This window comes from Beta vulgaris, chromosome 7 (genome assembly GCF_026745355.1).
Source record: "Beta vulgaris subsp. vulgaris cultivar EL10 chromosome 7, EL10.2, whole genome shotgun sequence".
Lineage (NCBI taxonomy): Eukaryota > Viridiplantae > Streptophyta > Magnoliopsida > Caryophyllales > Amaranthaceae > Beta > Beta vulgaris.
The window spans coordinates 35297010-35316573 of NC_079208.1; the positions used below are offsets into that span (position 1 = coordinate 35297010).

Below are 19564 nucleotides of genomic sequence, written 5' to 3' on the forward strand. Positions count from 1 at the left end.
ATTAGGAAATTTTAAATGTTCCAAGTTACACTCCCATCATGCCGTTGTGCCAATTTTCTAATCTCCAAATGTTCTAAGCGTAGATGAAAATGCATCCGAAAGGAGAGTTGACAAGTACAAATTCTATCATCATTAGTTTTATATGAGAATGCAATTTAATCTACACTTGTAACATTTGTATTCTGTTTGTGCAATCCAAATCAAGCACTGAAATGAGTTTTCAAACGACATAACATAAGCCAAAAACATATTTGAATTGAAGTTAAGTGCTTGAAAACATCTTTTGCAGCAATGTCAATCGGGTCTAAAAGTACTCCAAGCAAAGTATCATAGATGTTTCATAGCACAAGCAAAGCAACATTTATTCGCGGCAACCAAAATTTGAAGTTACATAAAACCCAACCCTTCGGTTATAACTTAGCTTTGTATGGTATTGGATTCTCTACAACAGATGAGATAATAAAAGTCATTTCTCAGGACGAATTCCGCTACAAAATTACAGAACGAAAGTCATTTAACAGCACAAAATCGATCTCTTTGCAGATCTGCTCGCTCAATCATCACAGCCAGATCGTCATCACTGTCTCACTAACCTGCAGCTTCAAACTACAATATTAGATACCGGGAACTTTAATATGATCAAAATATGAAATCAGATACCAGAGCTGTTCCTAGTTCCCACATCAACATTATATTTCTATGACCTGCAGCTTTGAACTACATCAGAGAAATTTGGATATGTTGTTGTGGGAGCATATCTGGTGGATACCATGCCAGCTAGTCGCTAGATATATCTAGTTCAAGTGCCGTAATTACAGATTCTAAGTTTTGGAAGCTTTTTGAGTGACTACAATATTTAGTGACTCATCCTGTCCATGGATTTTTTTTTAACCTTAACATTCAAAAAAATTGCCCAAAACCAGGTGGACGATTAATTGTGAATTTGTTAATGTACAAATGTTAGTTTTAGTTTTTATTTAATTATAAAAGTCAACTAAATGAGTGATGTAACTCTGAGGTTAAAAATGAATGGTCTAGATTAGACAAGTTACCATGGCTAGCCATTGTAAAATTATCCCTAAGTTTCTGTTAGAAGTACAAAATTATTAAAGCCACATACTAATTTAGTTTAAACCCAGTTATCAAAGAGATAGGAAATCAGCAGAGACTAATAAATTCAAGCATGGTGGGATGAGGCAATCTATCAGGACCAATTGATAGAACTCTCCCATATCTACACAGCAATGTCGCAAGGGAGAAAAGCTACATCCAGCATATCACTACTTAATAAAAACAGCTAGACAGCTCATTAGCTGCTACATATCAGTAGGGAAAATGTGTGCAACAAAGGTAACGTGACTCATTATCCAACAAACAATATACTGTATTTTAGAGCGCATCTTCAAGACAAAAAGGCGGACCGAGCTACACATGAGATAAGCCTCTTACGACAGGTAGGAACCTAAAATTATGTGGATAACAAGTTGAATCTAACTAATTTCTCTGCCATATCATACTGTTAACATATTCCCAGTCTACTTAGATTGGAAAACAGTCCTTTACTTCCAACATTTTCGCCTATGAGCAGCAAATTGTCATGAGAAAGTTCATAATATAAGGACTTTTTTGAGAAGTATCCACTCAAGCCTTGTGGAAGTTACATTAGCTTCAAGAATGCTCCAACATATAGCTGATGCAAAACTTCTAATTTGTGAAGTACTCAGAACTTCAGTTCACAACTCAGTCCTAATAAACCACTTGATCATAGGCAAAAATCAAGCAAGGTATTATGTTAAGCGGGCAAAACAAATCTTAACACACTGTACATATGATCTTATATTCTTTATCAAAGCCAAACTACATAGAAGTACACAATATCATAACCATTTCAAAAGAACTAAGACAAGCAATGTGAATAAGCTAAGAGATTACCTATTACTTGCTCATTGCTTCTACATTAGCATGCACTAACTTCGATTATACACTTTTCTACACGTAAACCCATATAAGGGGGAAAGCATTATGACAACAAGGTTTTCTGAATAATAGATTTTTAGGTTGGTCAAAATTGTAATGCTGAAGTTGTTATGTGCATAAGCAAAGAGACACAAAACTTCAATAAACAGACATACAATAAAATGCTACCAACAACACAAAAGCAAAAGCATTGTCTAGGAGATAAACCCCTAGTTTTAAAAGGCGCAAGGTAAAGGCGCACGCATCTCGTAGGCGAGGCGCACCTTTGGTGCCAAAATACTTAGAAATCAAATATAGAGGCATTGTAATACTTAAACAACATAGATATTATATTATACGACCCATAAAATGACATAAGAAAGCAAAATCCATCACTAGAGTACAAGCTACAATTTAAATAATATTCCAAAACTAATTAATATAGTAATATTATAATCCTACTAACTCAGTTGCCATGGGAAATAAAATAGAGACGGAGGAAAAGAAAAGACTCAGTGCCTCCACGTAGACAGAGGAAAAGAAAAGACAGGGAAAAAAAATAGAAAGAGAAATCTCTAAAGTGAACTCCACAATAAGAGGCAGAGTAAAAAAGAAAGAAAAAAAGAGAGGAAACAAGAAAGAAAAACAGACGACGAGAAAAGACAGAAAAACAGAGGAGAAAACCGAAAGAAGAAAAAAAGAAAAAGTGAAAAAACGTACCAGATTTCAGCACAGGGAAGCCCGCGAGTGGCGACACCCACCAGAAACTGCCGGCGAACCACCACGCACAGCCGGCGAACAACCAACACGGCCGGTGAACCTCACACAAAGTCAGAGGTAAGTTCTAGGGTTTCAAATTTTTCTTGAATGAACTCTGGGTTGGGTTTCTAAAGGGGAGGCCGAGCGTTTATGGCAGTTTAAAGCACGTGGAAGCAATTAAAAAAAAAGAAGAGGTGGGCCACACGTGCGCCTCATCCCCAAAGGCGAGCGCCTCTAACGCTTCTTCAAAAGGCGCACAAGGCGCGCACTTCTACGCGCCCAACGTTGTTCGCCTCGCCTGGCTGGCCTGAGGCGTTTTTCCCGTCGCCTTTTTAAAACTAAGGATAAACCCAGTTACAACAAGTATTAAAATGTTCTAGCTTAGAGGATACCAGTTCCAAAAGCAAATATTTTTATTCCAAACGCAACGAAATGTCAAAAAACAACATAATTTTTTGAAAAAAAAAAATTGAGAAACCCAAAAGGCTGGCAAGGAGAAATGATGAGCTAAACACAAGATAGAAAGGAAACAAGCATCTAGGCTCCGTTTGGTAGGACGTAAAACGTTTTCCCGGAAAACTGTTTTCCTCTATTTTCAGTTTTACATTGTTTGGTTGGCAAAATAGTGTAAAACCATTTTCCCTTGGGTAAAATTACTCTCCCAAGGATGGAAAACCATTTTCCTTTCAAAAGAAGGAAAACTATTTTCCTTCTCTTCTTGTACACTCCTCTCACTACCTCCTTACTTTCCCTTTCATTTTCCTTTCATTTCATCATTTTTTTTACATCGAACCAAACAACGGAAAACTAATTTTGGAATTGTGTTTTCCATTGTAAATTGTTTTCCATGAAAATCATTTTACACCGAAAATATTTTACGCCCTACCAAACGGAGCCCTAGTGAACCATTCAACAACCGGAGATTCGGAAGAATAGAGAAATAGGCTAATTATCTTCAGGGATCGAATACTCAGAAAAAGATACTCATCACATGCATAAACCCCCCATGGCCCCCAAACCCATCCGTGATAAAGTGCTTCTATATTAAGACTAAATTTCTATGGACGACTCACGAGTCATGACATTAGGACTCTCAGCAATAATGTTGATCAAGTAGCAATCGATTTATTAAGAGATTGAAGATGACAGCAAGATACGAAAATGTATTCAACTACAAGCAAATCTTTTCAGACAACCCGTTTTATATTACCAAAGGCATCAGGGCAGACCACACACATTAGCCATTCATAATTATTGGCCCAACTTGGATGTTATCAATAAAAGCAAACTGAAAAATAAAATTGAGGGTTGAGATGATAAAGATAGTTATACAACTAAAAGACAAGAATTAGCCAATCATTTGGTTGATTTTACACATAATTAATCTTAGTGATAAACTAATTGCAGCATTCAACAACTCAATCCCATGTCATATAAAAAAATGTTAGAACTTTCAAATGAAAGTATTCAAAACCTGATAAATAAATTTCCATTAGAGTGATTGTTTGAGCAATCTCTCAGTTTCTGAAAGAGGCACATGTTTTCCTATTTTTTTGAAGGCTGGCATGGGCTTGCAAAACTTAGCACCGGAAAGTAATCGTTGACTGTTACGCAGGCCGCAGTAAGCTCAAAACAACAAAAAGCAACATACTAAAATGGAGGTTGAAGAGCAAACCACTAGTACACAAATGCAAGGGAAACAAGAAAAGAGCATACCAACTCACCTAAACTTTTGGAGTCTTATTCAAATATCCTTTAAGAACATCCATCACTGCCCCAAAATCTGCCTTCACCTGCACTGGTGGATTGGCAAACCTGCAAGCCATGTCAGGGATATTTTTTGAATGATAATCAACTTTCGACTGCGTAAATTTAAGTCCATGAGCAGTGCTCACAACAACCGTCCTATCATTTGGTCCTATTATACCACTATTTCTCAACTTAAACAATGCAGTCAACGCAACACCAGTATGCGGGCATATAAACATCCCAGTAGAATCAGCTTGAGCCATAGCATCCATTAGCTCCTCTTCCGTCGCCTCCTCCACAATGCCATTACAATTCTGTAAGGCAAAAACCGCCCTGTCAATGGATACAGGATCACCAATCTGAATAGCTGAAGCAAATGTAGTATTTGCCTTCACAGCCTTAAAATCCTTCCACCCAGACTTATAATGCAAGTACAACGGATTCGCATTTGCCGCTTGAGCACAAACCAACCTAGGCATCTTATCAACAAGCCCCAACTCCTGGCACATTTTAAAGCCCTTATAAAAAGCATAAATATTACCCAGATTCCCACCAGGAACAATAACCCAATCAGGCACTTCCCAATCAAATTGCTGCAAAATCTCAATGGCCGCCGTCTTCTGCCCCTCCAGCCTCAAACTATTCAAGGAATTCGCCAAATAAATCGGCAGCTCTGCCGTGACCTCCCTAATCAACTGCATACAGCCATCAAAATCCGTATCGATACTCAAGACGAAAGCCCCATTGGCAATCGGCTGCACCAACTGCGCCATGGAAATCTTATCCGCCGGTAAGAACACAATGGACGGAATCCCAGCAGAGGCACAATAAGCAGATAAAGCAGCAGAAGTATCACCAGTAGAAGCACAACCAACACCCACAACAGGGCGTTTCATTTTCCTCAACCTATTAACCTGACTGACCAAAACAGTCATACCCAAATCCTTAAAACTACCCGTATGACTAATCCCACAATGTTTAACCCACAAATCAGACATATCCAGAAACTGTTTACCAAACCTCTCAGCCCAAAACAAGTTAGAGTTCCCCTCGAAAGCAGAAACGATATCATCCCCATCGATTTCAGGGAGAACCCATTCTTTTTTCGACCAAACACCCGACCCATAAGGCCAATTGGTTTTTCCGACGCGAGAATCGAAGAGGGATTTCCAGTAGTTTCCGTCGAATTGTTTAAGAGCGTCCATATCGTGGAGAACGTCTAGGAGACCGCCGGAACGAGAACGGTAGACGATTTCGTCGAGGGAGTAAGATTCGGTGGATTCGGGTGGAGCGTTGAAGGGGACGTATTTGGCGGAGAAGTTGTGGGATTGGGCATGGCGCCGAGCTTCTTCGCGGATGTTTTCGTGGGCGGGGCGGTGTTTGGGGGTGGGGGTGGAGGTGGAGGAAGACGAGGCGCTGATCAAACTGGGTTTGAATTTAGGGTTAGGATTAGGGTTAGGGTTAGGGTTAGGGTTAGGGTTTTGGAAGAGAGACGAAGTTGCAGGGTTGAAGAAGAGAGAAGAAGATGCCATTGACGTGTGATGACAAAGAGTGGGAGAAATGAGGGATTGTGCTCAAACACCAAATGGGATAAGTTGTGAATGATAATTGGGAATCAGAATGTGATGACTGATGAGTGATGTACTGGTGTTGATGGTGATACTTTCTCATGATTTTGTCTATGTTACGCTATGCGATGTTAATTAGGTAATTAGGGTTGAATTATTATACTATATTCTTCATCTATACTTTTTTTTTGGGGGAATATTTTTCATTTATACTTTATGTCAAATTATTGCACATAATAAAAAAACGGAGGTAGTATGTTTTAAGTCATATACTTGTATGAATTCTCAGTAGGATGGGCAGGGGTTTAGGATTCTAACCAAACCTTATTGGATCCGACCCTAGTTTTAGGGTTTGGGTCCAAATTTTTTCGAACCCTAAGGGTTCGAGTCCTAGTGGATTTTTGTAGGGCTTGGATTCGAGCATGTGTCTTAAAATTTTACAGCCAGACCTTATACTTGGACCTTAAAGTTATTTACTATTCTTTTTACCTTTGTGTTATAGAGAAAAAAAACCTTCGTATTTATCCTAAAATTTCAACTTTTGTCATTTTGACTCTAAACCTTAGACCAAAACTCTACACCCTATAGATCGTAGGCACTATCGAAACTCAAGAAATATAAAATATATGGAAAATTGGACAAAAAGAAAGGAATAGGCTAGACCGTAGACCTTAACGATCTGGGTCCGGCTTTTCTAAACCCTTAGGGTCTGGGTCTAGGGTCTGGTCGGACCCGGCTCAGACCCTACTCATCCCTAATTCTGATGGACAATTAAGAGATTTTGGATATGTGTCTCATAGTGAGATGTCAAAATAGCATCTCACGGAGACTTTTTAGTAATTTCATACAATAAAGACAAAAGTCCAAGTGATGGTAGAACACGCGCAGACGCGCTAGTTTAAAAAATAATAACTCCCCTTTTCTCTCTCCAACTGTCTTTCTCTAAACAGTCTCTTTCCTTGAAAACTACCAAAAACAGTTTGTAAATTGAATTTAAGAAAAACAACCAAAAACAAACATTTCTCGGCAGTCCTTTCTGTCGTCGTTTTATGGTGAAGTTGTGAATTTAATTGTGCAAGGCGGACAATAGAGGTTTATCAGCAACAGAAGTGACCCAATTATTGCTTTGAGTTAGGTATGTGAAGCATTTAATAATTTCAAATTGTGGTGTTATTGAATTTATGTAAAATAATAGAGTAAAATTGTTCTATAAGTGTTGAATTTGATGATGTCCGCGACATTTATTTGCATTCTAGTTATGTTTAAAAAGTTACTAAACTTAGAGTTTCTTCTTGCTAGCAATCTAGTTGGCTTTATGTTGTAGAGTTAGGGATCTTGAATTAGTAAACTTTATGTTGGCATTGGCATGATATTTAGCATAACCTTCATTTTCTTCATATGTCGAACTCATATCAAGTTTTGTTAAAACCTTATAATTTTTTTGTGGAAGAATATAAAATGAGAAAGACATTGTATGTAGTAGTAAGCAAAGCATGAACGAACAACAAATTTCGGATTTGCAAGTCTCAAAACTTATGCTTATAAGGCATTTGATCAAATGGGTGAAAGAGGAACAACAAATTTTGGATTTGTAAGTCACAAAACTTATGCATATAAGGTGTTTCATTAAATGAGTGAAAGAGGGAAAATAAATCATGCTTGTTGTTACATATGAGATTACATTGCTGTGTTTATGTTACTTAAGGCAAATTGTATTTATATGGAGCTAAAATGTTGTTGCTTGACCTTTGTTTTATATTAATAAATGGTATAATTTTAGCGGGGAGTAATGTGGTGATAGTTAATACACAATATGGCAAAGAGGAAGCGTGTGGAAGAAGGGCAACAAGACAACTGTAATCCCCCATAATTTTAAAGGATTCTATAAATATATTTTAGTTTATATTTATATTTAAACACAAATTAGTTTCAAAATGATTTGACTATTTAAAAAGGTTAACTATTTTAAAAGTCAAATGAAATTATTTTAATGATTTAATAAAGTTAAAAATATTTTAATTAAGCATGCTTTGATAAAAGTTTTAAATACTAATTTTGTATTGGAAAAGAAGTCTAATGGACTTGAGGAACCCAATAAGGAAAAGGAGTCACTATTGTTCATCAATTTTAATTGAGCCCAAACTCTTTTTCCTAAACCCAAAAAGGAAGTCTCCTTATAAATACCTTAATACCCAATTATTTTACCCCATACAAAGATTTATTTTCTCTCTCCTCATGGTTTTCTTTCCCTCCCTTCACTCGTTTTTTTTCTCTCACCCGAATCTGATTGTCAAGATTTCTCATAGTTTCATTTATTTTTAGCCAAAACTTCCTTCTTGAAAATTGTAGATCTCGAAAAGTTATTGAACTTAGGATTCAAAATCACTCAATTATGATTTTTATTCTATCCGTTATGGCCTCTGCAAGTTTCACAATTTTGCTGGCATATTTCACTCGCGATTTCGGTATTTCACTCTTTTTCTCCCTTTTTTTTTCTTCTTCCTCAAGATTCCATTAAAGACTATGTTTTAATACTTTCTTTTAATGTAAATCATGATTATTGGTTTAATTTACTGTGTTTTAATAAGTAATCTTGATTCATATATATTTTATATTATAAGAATAAAAATTTCAGATTTGTTTATTTTGATTAGATTGTAGTTTTAATCATTAAAGTATGGATTTTTAGGGTTTTAACTACTAGAAAACCATAGTAGCATATTAGATACTATGAGTTTGATTTAGATTATGATTTCAAACATGTTTATATATGTTTAAAGAAGGTTTATTGATTTTTAAAGTTGCTGGAATTTCAGAAAGGTTTTTATTCCGGTATGGGACAAGATTTTAGGGTACGAACCGGTAAGTCCTCAGTCAATTAAGCCGGTTCCAGTTCCTGCAAGAGAGAACACGTAAACTAGCCTCGGGGGTTGATCCGAGGAACGCCACTCCAATGCCTAAGTCAGTAATGGGTAAAAACTGGTAGCTCTCAAGTGGAGTATGATGGTGTAAGTCAACGTACCCCATGACTCATATCAAGGGAGTATTTATAAGCAGCCCGTCGAGGCCCGTATCCAAGTAGGATTCTGTTGTTATGGGAATATTCCTCAGGATATCCCTTTGGGATACTCTTTTATCCTATGTTGAACTTCTATCTTTTAGGCCCGTAGACAGTGGTAGATGGAAGTTGGATCAGGCCCAAGCCTTTGGTAAAAGGCCCGGAGAGGGATGCCGGCTAGGCATCTTAATTGAACCGGCATGACGAAGTCAACGGTTCTGTAGTAAGCGTGTCTGACCACATCGATACGTACGGGTCTACTTAGACCGGTATGGAACTTAGTTAGCCCCCATGCAACTAGCCCCCAAGCCGGTATGTCTAGCATAGACGTATCCTGCTTAGTAGGTTTCAGACCGAAATGGGTAAAGCTGACTTAAACTGGAGTGGGAAGATGAAGTGTTGCCAAGAAATTTCAATCGTCGCCTCGATATCCGCGCCTACTGTCAGAGCTCATTAAGAGAAAAGCTGGGTACCATTCAATAGCACGTGGCGTGATCAGGACGGAAAGACGAAGAGTTGCCTAATCCCAGCCCTGATTTCTTCTATAAATACGCCTTGAGCGACCTGCATTCTTCACTTCTCATAATCTTTCCCTTGCTCTGGCATTCCCAACGGACTTTCTCTCTCAAAGCTGCTCTTCTGCATTCTTGACGGTTGTGATCGAATTCTCTTTCCGGCTTTACCGAACTCGCGGATACCGGTCCATTCCTTCTTCACATTCCTGCTTCCAGGTATTTCTGCGAAATCTTTCCGCATCTTTCATACCGTCTTATTTATAATGTCTTCCAATTCAGATTCACAAAATATTTCCCCCTTCTCCAGCAACTCATGCAATTGAATCTTCAGCTTACTCATCTCAGGTGGTTCCATTCTATATGGTGCTTTAGATGTGGGTGCAGTTCCAGGAACTAAGTCTATGGTGAACTCAACAACTCTCACTAGTGACAAACCCGAAATCTCGCTCGGAAATACATCCATAAACTCGTTTATAATTGGGACATCCTCGATGTTCACCCAACTTCCTTACTCACATCCTGCACACTACATAAAAATAATTCACACCCCTTCTTCATCAGCTTCCTCACTTGCATCGTAGAGATAATTCCAAAGCTCTTAGGTTACCCAAAACGTCTATAGGAGGTAAATTACCCCAAAGGGTTTCTCAAAACTACTTTCTGAACTTCAAAGTCTATCTTGGACTTGTAGAAACTTAACTAGTTCATTCCAGAATAACATCTAGGTCTCCCAAAATGAATAATCTCATGCTAGTGGAAAAAAACCTATCCGATGCAGTCAAAATCGAACTTACAAATGCGGTTTTGATCCACATCGGATAGGCTCGCAACAGCTCACTACTGTTTTCTGATGCGGTCTAAAACCGCATTAGAAAGCGATAATCTGATGCGGTTTTACCTTAAAACCGCATCAGATTATCATTTTTTGATGCGCTTTTACCATAGAACCGCATTAGTATGTAGAACTTGATGTCAAAAAAAAGCTGCAGACCTGTAGCTACAGGTCTAGACATTTAACATTACTCAATGTTTGGCGCTAGATATGTAACTCATCTTAATTTTTGGCACAATAATTTTCCCACTATATTAGTCTAAAAATATATCAAACCAAACATATATATACAATAATGATAAATTATACAGAAACAAAAATTATACAAAATACATATAAATAAGAATTTATACATAGAAACTAAATAAATTCATAGAAATAACATTATAATATAAATAAATAAAATTACACAAATATACAAAAATAAAAATTCAACATATATATACAGAAAATTACAAACCTAAAAATTGAGACTATACGAAAATTAAGAACTAAATCCAAAATAATCGACAATAATGAGAATTTATATATAAAAACGAAATGAAACGAAAATTAGATATAAAAACTCATTATACGAAAATTGCAAAATACGAAAATTGCAATATACTAATTATATGAATATTCCAATATATGAAACGAAATGATTGCAATTATCCAGTAATTATACGAAATAATTAAAACGAAACCGAAAATTAGATCTAAAAATTAAAATTAGTAAATGAAGGAACTAAAAAATGAAAATTAAAAAAAAAAAAAGATACGGAAAAAAACACGAAAATTAAGAATTGAACAAAAAAAATCAAACAAAAATGAAGCCTAAAAAAACGAAACGAAAAGGGATTCTAAAACGAAAACGAAAAACGAAACAAAAACCTAAACCAAAACTAGATCTAAAAACAAAATCCAAAATAAACGAAAAAAACACCTAAAACCAGATCGAAAAACCAAATCCCATAAAAACTCAAACGAACAAATTTCTTGTGTATCTTTGATTCTTTGTTTCGCTCGTCATTTTGTTCTTCATTTGCGATCTTCAATATTCGTTCTCCATTTTGTTCTTCATTTTCACCCTTCTTTTTCGATTTTCTTAATTGCGATTCATTCGTTCTTTGTTCTTAATTCGTTCTAATTTCTTTGCGATTCATTCGTTTTGTGAGGGAAGAGTGAAGAGGAGGGAGAGAGGTGTGTGAGAATTTGTGTTGTGAGAGAAAAGTAGATAGGAGGAAGATAGGGTTTGAGGAAGTGGCTGGGACGAAGAGAGAGAGAAGGAATACAATGGGGGCTGCGTGTGAGGGAGGTGTAGAGAGGAGGGAGTTAGGGTTTGAGGAGTGACGAAATGAATAGAGGAGAGAGGGAAGAGAACAGACTGCGCTTTAGGACGAAATGAAATGAGGTGGGATTTGGGCCCATATTTAGGTTTAAGTGAATGAGCGAATTTAGGCTGCGCATGTTGTTTCATGGAACGATATTCGGATGCGGTCCAATGAACTGCATCAGGTTCATGAAAAACCGCACCAGATTTAAAATGTGATGCAGTTTTTTAAGGACCGCATCAGATTTTGTTTGCCAAATTTCCGTCACATTTTTTGGTTGATTTTCGAATGTGGTTTTACAAAAACCGCATCTGTTACTAAGTGACATATCAGGTTTTTTCTACTAGTGTCACTTAAACCCTGCTCAAATATCCGAGCCTTTAACTCCTCAGTGGCTTCTACATCATGTGCAAACCTAGACAATGCTATGAACTTGCTATAATAATCAGAGATAGTCATGCTCCTCATCCTAAGGTTGATGAACTCATGGGCCTTCTGTTTCCTCATAAATGCGGGGTAAAACTTCCCCCTTAAGGCAATCACAAAAGCATCCCAAGTGAATCCTTCTACAACACTCAGTCTAGCTCCATTTTCTCTCCACCATAAGTCAGCCTCATCCTTAAGGTACAACACAGCCTGAGCCACTCTCATACCCTCATGACAATTCATAGTCCCAAAGATTTTCTCAAACTCCCTAATCCAGCATTCTAGGAAGGTAGGGTCTGCTTACCCCTTATAGTATGGTGGTTTAACCTTAGCTAACTTCTCAAACATGTCCCTAGCAGAGTCGGGAATCTCAATTCTTTCTTAAGTCAATCTCTCCGCCAATAGGCGAATATTAGAAGCTAAGGCATCATTGTTGTTTGACACTCTATTTCGCGGCTTAAAATTTAACATAACTCTATTTTTGTTTCGATTCACAACTTACTTGCCATTCTCTACGAAGACAACAATTGATTTGGTCATAAAGATCGCATCAGTAAACAATTTCTCATGAAGTTATTATAACACTAAGTTCACACATTATGAATCACAATAATCATATATTCACGCATGAATAAACATTCACATTAATAATCACATAAGGATCAAATGCAACCAATCACAATAATCAAAGAAAATATTTTCTTTTTCGCGTACTAAAATATATTCTCACTCAACTCAAATACCTAAATAATAACTTTCATTCCTCAAACGATAATAAGAAAGTTTTTCCAATCCAAAATAATCAACTTATTCCTCAACAGTATAAAGATACTAAATAAGAAAATTTAATCCATTGTAGCTTAGCTATTTATTCAACTACTAACCTTATAATATAAATACTATATGGGGTTACATTATCATTCCTATCCTTGTTTTCTTTATACTTTTGTGGAGTAAGCATTTCATCTTCTAAGTCTCCATAGTCCTTATTAAAATAATAATTTGAACTCCTATCTAGTAGATCTTTGAATATTTATGGGTTGATGTCCATTCTTTTCTAACTCTAAGTTACTAGCATCATTCAGATAAGATCTCCAAGTATCACTGTAGATTTCCTTTCGGGTTACCCTCTAGTACGAGCAATTCTTGAATTACCTCATTATCGCTACTAAGGATGCATACTTCCAATACGCAATTCATAACAAGGTCTAAACTAGTATAATTATCACTGTCAGACTCATAACCTTCATCACTTTCATCATCACACAATACAATAGGATTTTGATAGCTTCCTAATCTATTACCTTATCTGGCAGACATGGTTAGGGATCTACAACAAACAAATAAACATATTCAATAGATATATTTACTACTCTTTTTGAACGCAATTCTCAACAATAAATAATAAGTACCTACACCAACAACATCGGCATAAGAATCTAAACAGTTAGCAGGGAAGAAAAATATATATAAAAACAGTTATCACGGACAAAAAATGTTTTTGGACCAAAAAATTTCGGACCAAAAAAAAAGTTTTTTGGACCAAAAAAAGTGTTTGGACCAAAACAAAAAATGTGACTAATTTTTTACTTTCCAGTCGTCAGTTTTCAAAATCATCATGTTTAATAAATTTGACTAATTTTTTATTCATTACACGATATATATCATATGACTTTGAAAATCAAAAAAACTAAAAAGTAGAAAACTACAGTAATATCGATCTAGCCCTTAACTTTTTTTTTTTAAAAAACAAACTGATTTCCTAAATTCCTAAACTAAAACCCGTCATTCACTTTGAAAACGATAATTTTCAAACACTAGCCACAACACAGCAGCCAACTGAGAGACTTCGTAGCTCTCGAGTTTCGCTTGACGTTAGCATCGAGTTCAGTCGCCACAAACCTCCGTCGAATGAGCGGTCTCTACACGCAATCACGTCTGACGCTAGGTATTCTCTTCCTTCATTTTCATCTTTCAATCTTTTTCGTCTTCTCTTTCTTTTATATGTTCGATTCCCTTCTGTTTTCTCTTTGAGTTCTAAGTAATTTTCCCTGAACCCATTTGTGTTCAAAAGTTGTGTCACTGTGAGTTATGACTCTGTTTTTCGTGTTTTATGTTTTTCGTGCCTGAACCCATTTTCCCTTCTGTTTTCTGTTTTTTTTCTGGTATTATGTTTGAGAATGTGAGCAAAAACGAGGAGAGAGAACATGAGTTTAGTCGTATAATAAGTATTAGTAGGTTTCTGGTGAGGCCTAAGGCTGAGGATTGTTCGTTTTTGTTCGGAATGGAACTTGCAAGTTGGGGATGAATTGAAAGTTTAATCATTCTCCTAATCATAGGAAACAAGTTGTGAAAAGTTTTTTTTTTTTGGATTTTGTTTGATTTTTGTTTTTTTTTGATAGAGTGAATAAGTAAAACTTTTCTGCCAGTGTTACAGTAGAAAATAATGGATTTTGATAATGACGATATTTATCAAATGTTTCCTACTGGTTGCTGCTTTAATTAAAGCTTGATCTTTTCTTGTTTCTTTACTGAGATTGAGAATGGGTGGTAGATAAATCTTATACACTAGTGGAAAAAAGTCCATCTGATGCGGTCAAAACCGGGCTTACTGACGCGGTTTTGGTTCGCATCAGATGGACCCGCAGCAGCTAACATAAAAATCTGATGCGGTTTTCAGATTCTCACAATCTGATGTGGTTTTGGACCGCATCAGGTTTTGTGGTCATGAATTTTTTTTAAAAAACCTGCTTTGCATTGCAGGTGCAACATCAAAGCAGGTCATCCGAGTTGAACGAAAATGGGCAACAAAGCAGATTTTGTGCAGTCCAGTACACAAGCATACAATACGAAAATTATACTAAATCTAAAATAAAACCAAAATGTATATAATTTATACAATATGAAAATTAAATCTACAAAAATTACAAAAACTAAATCTAACTAAAAAACGTACTTTAGAAGGAAAATTACAAAAAATAAAACGAACTAGATCTAATGTTTACATAAACAGAAAATGAATGAAAATTACATAAACAGAAACAAAAAAACGTTGAGTGAACGAAAATTACAAAAGAAAAACTAAAGAAAAGAAAAAATAATAGAAAACTCAAATCTAAGAAACGAAAAACGAAAAAAAAAAAACCTTTCTAGATTTTCGTCTTCGATTCAACACTAGTTTCGTCCTCGATTCTTCTTCGACTCATGCAGACACTTATTTCGACCTCGATTCGTCTTCGATTCGTCCTTGTTTCATCTTTGATTCGTCTTCGTGAAGGGTTTGAGAGGGAAGATGGAAGAGGAGAGGGAAGCGTCGTGGGTGGAGTGAGGAGAGAGAGGCGTCGTGGGTGGAGTCAGGAGAGAGAGGCGCCGTGGAGTGAGGAGAGAGGGGTTAGAATTAGGGTTGAGTTGAGTGAGAAGAGAAGGGAGAGGATAGTGAGTTGAGTGAGAGGTGGGTTGGGTCATGGTGAAAGTAAATGGGCTAAGTTATGAGTTGAGTTGAGTGAGGAGGAAATGTTTCCGATTTTTTTTTTAAAAAATAAGAAAATCTGATGCAGTCCTAAGAATCGAATCAGATTTTCAGAAAAATCGCATCATATTTTTAATCTGATGCGGTCCACTAGAGGACCGCATCAGATTTTCTTGCCAACTTTCCTTTCTATTTTTTAAATTGATTTTTTGATGCGGTTTTGTAAAAACTGCATCAGATACTAAGTGACGGATAAGGTCTTTTCCAATAGTGATTGGTGTTTGTTAATTTAGCAAAAATAAAAAAATTGACCCGGACCCCTGGACCCTACAAACTCTAAGGGTCCGAGTCCAATTTTCCCAAACTGTTAGCGTTCGAGTGAAATAATTTAGGGTCCGGGTCTAGGGTCCAGCTGGAAAGTGAATACTAGGGATGAGAAACTTCAATACACAACGTACGAGAAAACTGAATACAGGGGAATAAAGATATGAACGTCAAAAGGCCAAAATTTTGACATCTTTGTTTTACTTTATTTTCCTTTTACTTTTCATTATTATTTTGGGCCACTTTCGTCTTCACTCAAGGAAACTAATGAAATGGCGGGCATTTGGCTTACATCCCGAAGTAGGTTGGACAAAAAAAATAAAAAGCATGTTTAAGTCTAGCATAAGATGGGTGTACTGAAAGTCTTGGAAAAAGTGTTTGCGATATAGGAAAGCTTTAAAGATTTACTTTAATGTAAAGACTGAATGGATAACCTTTATGAAATACGTGGTGATTTTTTGTAGAGATTGCAGTGACTTGACCATTGTATGGAATGTAACTTTGTATAAATCTATCTTATACATAAATATATGCAAAACAACAATCAACCCCCCAACTCCTCTAAAGGAAAATGAGTGGTGGTACGTAGTGCTAGACTCGTAAATTAATACTACTATCCCCAACAGTAGGTTCTATAATAGGAGACATGTGCAACAATGCGTGGACCCAAAACCCGAACATGAGCTCCGCCTTCGAACCTGCAAAAAGGGACCCACTCTGGAGGTTTGGGTGGTATTTCCCCCTCCGAAGCTTAAGTCAGGTATCAGGAGTAGAAAGGAAACTTTTTAGTGAGAGAAAGTAGAGAGAAAGATAATTTATGACAGAATAACAGTACACTGCTTTGAAAAACGTACCTTTCTCCTGATTTCAGGGACTATTTATAGTGTCTGAAATGACTGTTGTACCTTGATGTCACCTTAATTTGAGAGCATCTGATTGGCTACGCAATAGTGTTGTATAATATGAGCACTATAAGAGGGGGGGTGAATTATAGTGAGAGAATAAGCTATACTGTTTGCGGAATTAAAAGTAAACTTGGGAACAAACAATAGGAACACGAGAGATTTTACGAGGAAAAACTTCCTAGGCCTAGTAGGAAGAAACAACCTCGACCACAAGGGATTTTAAACAACTTTCCACTATAATAGGCCAAAACAACTCTGATTACAACCTATTACTATTCTCTCGATTCTCAACTTATGTCACTCAACTCAAGTTCCCAACGAAAGTTCCCACAACTGACGTTTTCTCTCAAACTTCACTCGAAGTTCCTTTCTCTTTCTCTTTCTCTTGCTTCACTCAAAGCTTTCTCACACTTACAAGAGTTCACTCAAACCCTTTTTCTCAAAAATACACTTTATAAAATAATGGAAGAGTAATAAACTCGATTAATGTAAGTATGAATTCTCTTAAGGAAAAGACACTGACACTTTAGATAACTTAAGACAAATTAACTAAGTCAAACACAATTTGCTCAAATGAATTAGGCGCCTATATATAGACAATTAAGACAAGATATGTTCTCCACTAATTACACCATTATCACATAATCTACATGATGTTTAATTAATTAATTAAATTAAATTAAATCAATTATTCCATGTCATGTAAAGCATCCACTAATCCACTACTTCACTTCATAGAAGCAGTAACACATTTAATTAAATAAATACTTGGAGGATAATTAACTAAGCCACTAAACCCACTAACTACATAAAACGTGTAGCAGTAGGTTTTAGGCGTGCAATCTAGTTTTTAGGAAATAAATAAAATACTTTAGCTAGTTTTTAGGAAAAATATCTTTTTCAAAATCTTTTATAAAACCGGAAAAACAGTTTTAATTTAAAAATCCGAAACATTTAAAAACCGGAAATATTAAATTTTCGAAAACTAAATCTTTTAAATAAAATATAAAAGATAAAAGATAAACTTTAAAAAGATAATATTTGAAAATCAGTTAATTTAAAATCAGAAAATCTTTTTAAAATCTTTTCCTAACAAACTTAAACTAAATTCCTAAAATAGTGGATCTTAGTCAAAATATCCCTAAAAACTCTAACAACTATATTGGGCACATATTTCACTTAGGCGCACAATATTAGAGTCACTTAGGAGTGTCTAAATTAGCTTTAATCTTCAATCAAGTATTCTCTTAGCTCAAGCATGAATTACCTTGCAATAACATAAATAAAATATACTATGTCTTTTGTGGTTAGGTCATCTTCAAAACTCAAGGGTCAACAAATAGTGTTATGACACGTGGCATGCATTGATTGGAGAGTACACATCATCCATTTTATACTAATGCTTTTCACAGATGCTGGGCCTAAGTACAAATTGGGCCAAAAAGGTGGGCTAGTACAACTCTTTATTCAGAAGATTGTACTTTTCTGCGGCAGTAAAGAGCCACGTGTAGGATCATGATGGAGTCACGTGTCCTACTTATAGGCGTTATTTTTTAGGCTACAACATTTGCCTCTTAAAAGAGGATTTTTACCATTTAGGCGCCCAGACGATTAGAATTCTCTTTTAACCGACGGGAACTGCCCTATCTTTTTCAAGATGAAATGGGTGCCAATTTGCCGGTCTGAATAAATCAACCCTCGAGGGTTTTTGGAGTGCAACGGTTATTTTACCGGAGGGGGAGATCATTTTCACCTCCCTATAAATATGACCCCTTGTCCTTTCTGAACTCACTTCACATCTTTGAGAAAATTTTTCTAGAGAGAGAGAATCTGCTCAATTTTTTAAACGAATTTTAGAGAGAGAAAGAGCCTTCGTCCAAGATCTTGATAACTTTCTTTAATCCATCCGAGCAATTCCAACAGGTATCCCTTTCTTCTTTTAGCTCTTAATTTGCGCTTTTCTTTTTCATTTTTTTTAAGAAAAAATGGATTCGTCCTCTGCATCGAACAATCCCGGCCGTTTAAGGGTTGGTCTTAACCCTAGAACAAAGAGCCTTTTTTCTTCGGCACATTCTAGAGTTAGGCCTATTCTGGCCGGACATGCATTTTATTTTTATGGACATGGACGATAAAGTCAGACGACCCAGTCTTTACCTGTACAGGGTAATCTGGCGCGCGTCAAGCAAACAACTCGCATTAGACGAGGGGTAAACATTCCAGCCTCAAGCTCGAAAATGTAGGCATCAACAGGCCGAATCCCTGAAGAAGCTAAGGGGAACGCGAGATTCAAAGTGCTCGGCTAGCCAACCGAACTCCCTCTCCTGAGAACGTCCAGGAAGAGAGAATTATTGAGAGGACCCATGAGGCCAGCCCGTCCGGACAAGATATGACAATGGACGAGACCAATGAGGTGGAGGTTTCCTCCAACCCGTCCTATGATTCGAAGGAGTCGTCCACCACATCCTCTGAAATTAGACGTCGCCTAGGTCCTCTGTCAGAACCTAGGTTCATCCTAACTGACAATAGTTGGCTTGGACGAGTAGGTTTATACCTTAAACACTTCTCCTTAGCAATACCAATGCCGGGGTTCTCCTTCGTACTGCCGGGTAGGGAGGATACCATAGTTATTGCCCCGGCCGACCATTTTGCTATTTACCGGCTAGCTCTGGACGCAGGGTTACGATATCCCT

The 19564-nt window shown here is 36.6% G+C and overlaps 1 protein-coding gene across 4 annotated transcripts; it reads right to left on the reverse strand.

The window, feature by feature from the left end:
• Positions 1 to 311: 311 nt before the first annotated feature.
• Positions 312 to 6120, reverse strand: LOC104899204 (threonine synthase, chloroplastic). 4 transcript variants are annotated; one of them, XM_010686353.4, is made up of 2 exons: positions 4440 to 6120; positions 312 to 593 (listed from the first exon to the last, which is right to left on the reverse strand). In XM_010686353.4, the coding sequence occupies exon 1, from the start codon at positions 5994 to 5996 to the stop codon at positions 4440 to 4442; it is 1557 nt and encodes a 518-aa protein (XP_010684655.2). In that variant the 5' UTR covers positions 5997 to 6120; the 3' UTR covers positions 312 to 593. The 4 variants fall into 4 exon arrangements, with proteins under 4 accessions (XP_010684655.2, XP_048503937.1, XP_048503940.1 ...); XM_048647980.2 differs by having other exon boundaries at positions 312 to 599; XM_048647983.2 differs by having other exon boundaries at positions 574 to 1757.
• Positions 6121 to 19564: the final 13444 nt, after the last annotated feature.

Coding starts and splice junctions, on each gene's coding strand:
- LOC104899204 (XM_010686353.4), bottom strand. CDS start 5,996: ATGGCATCTTCTTCTCTCTTCTTCAACCCTGCAACTTCGTCTCTCTTC.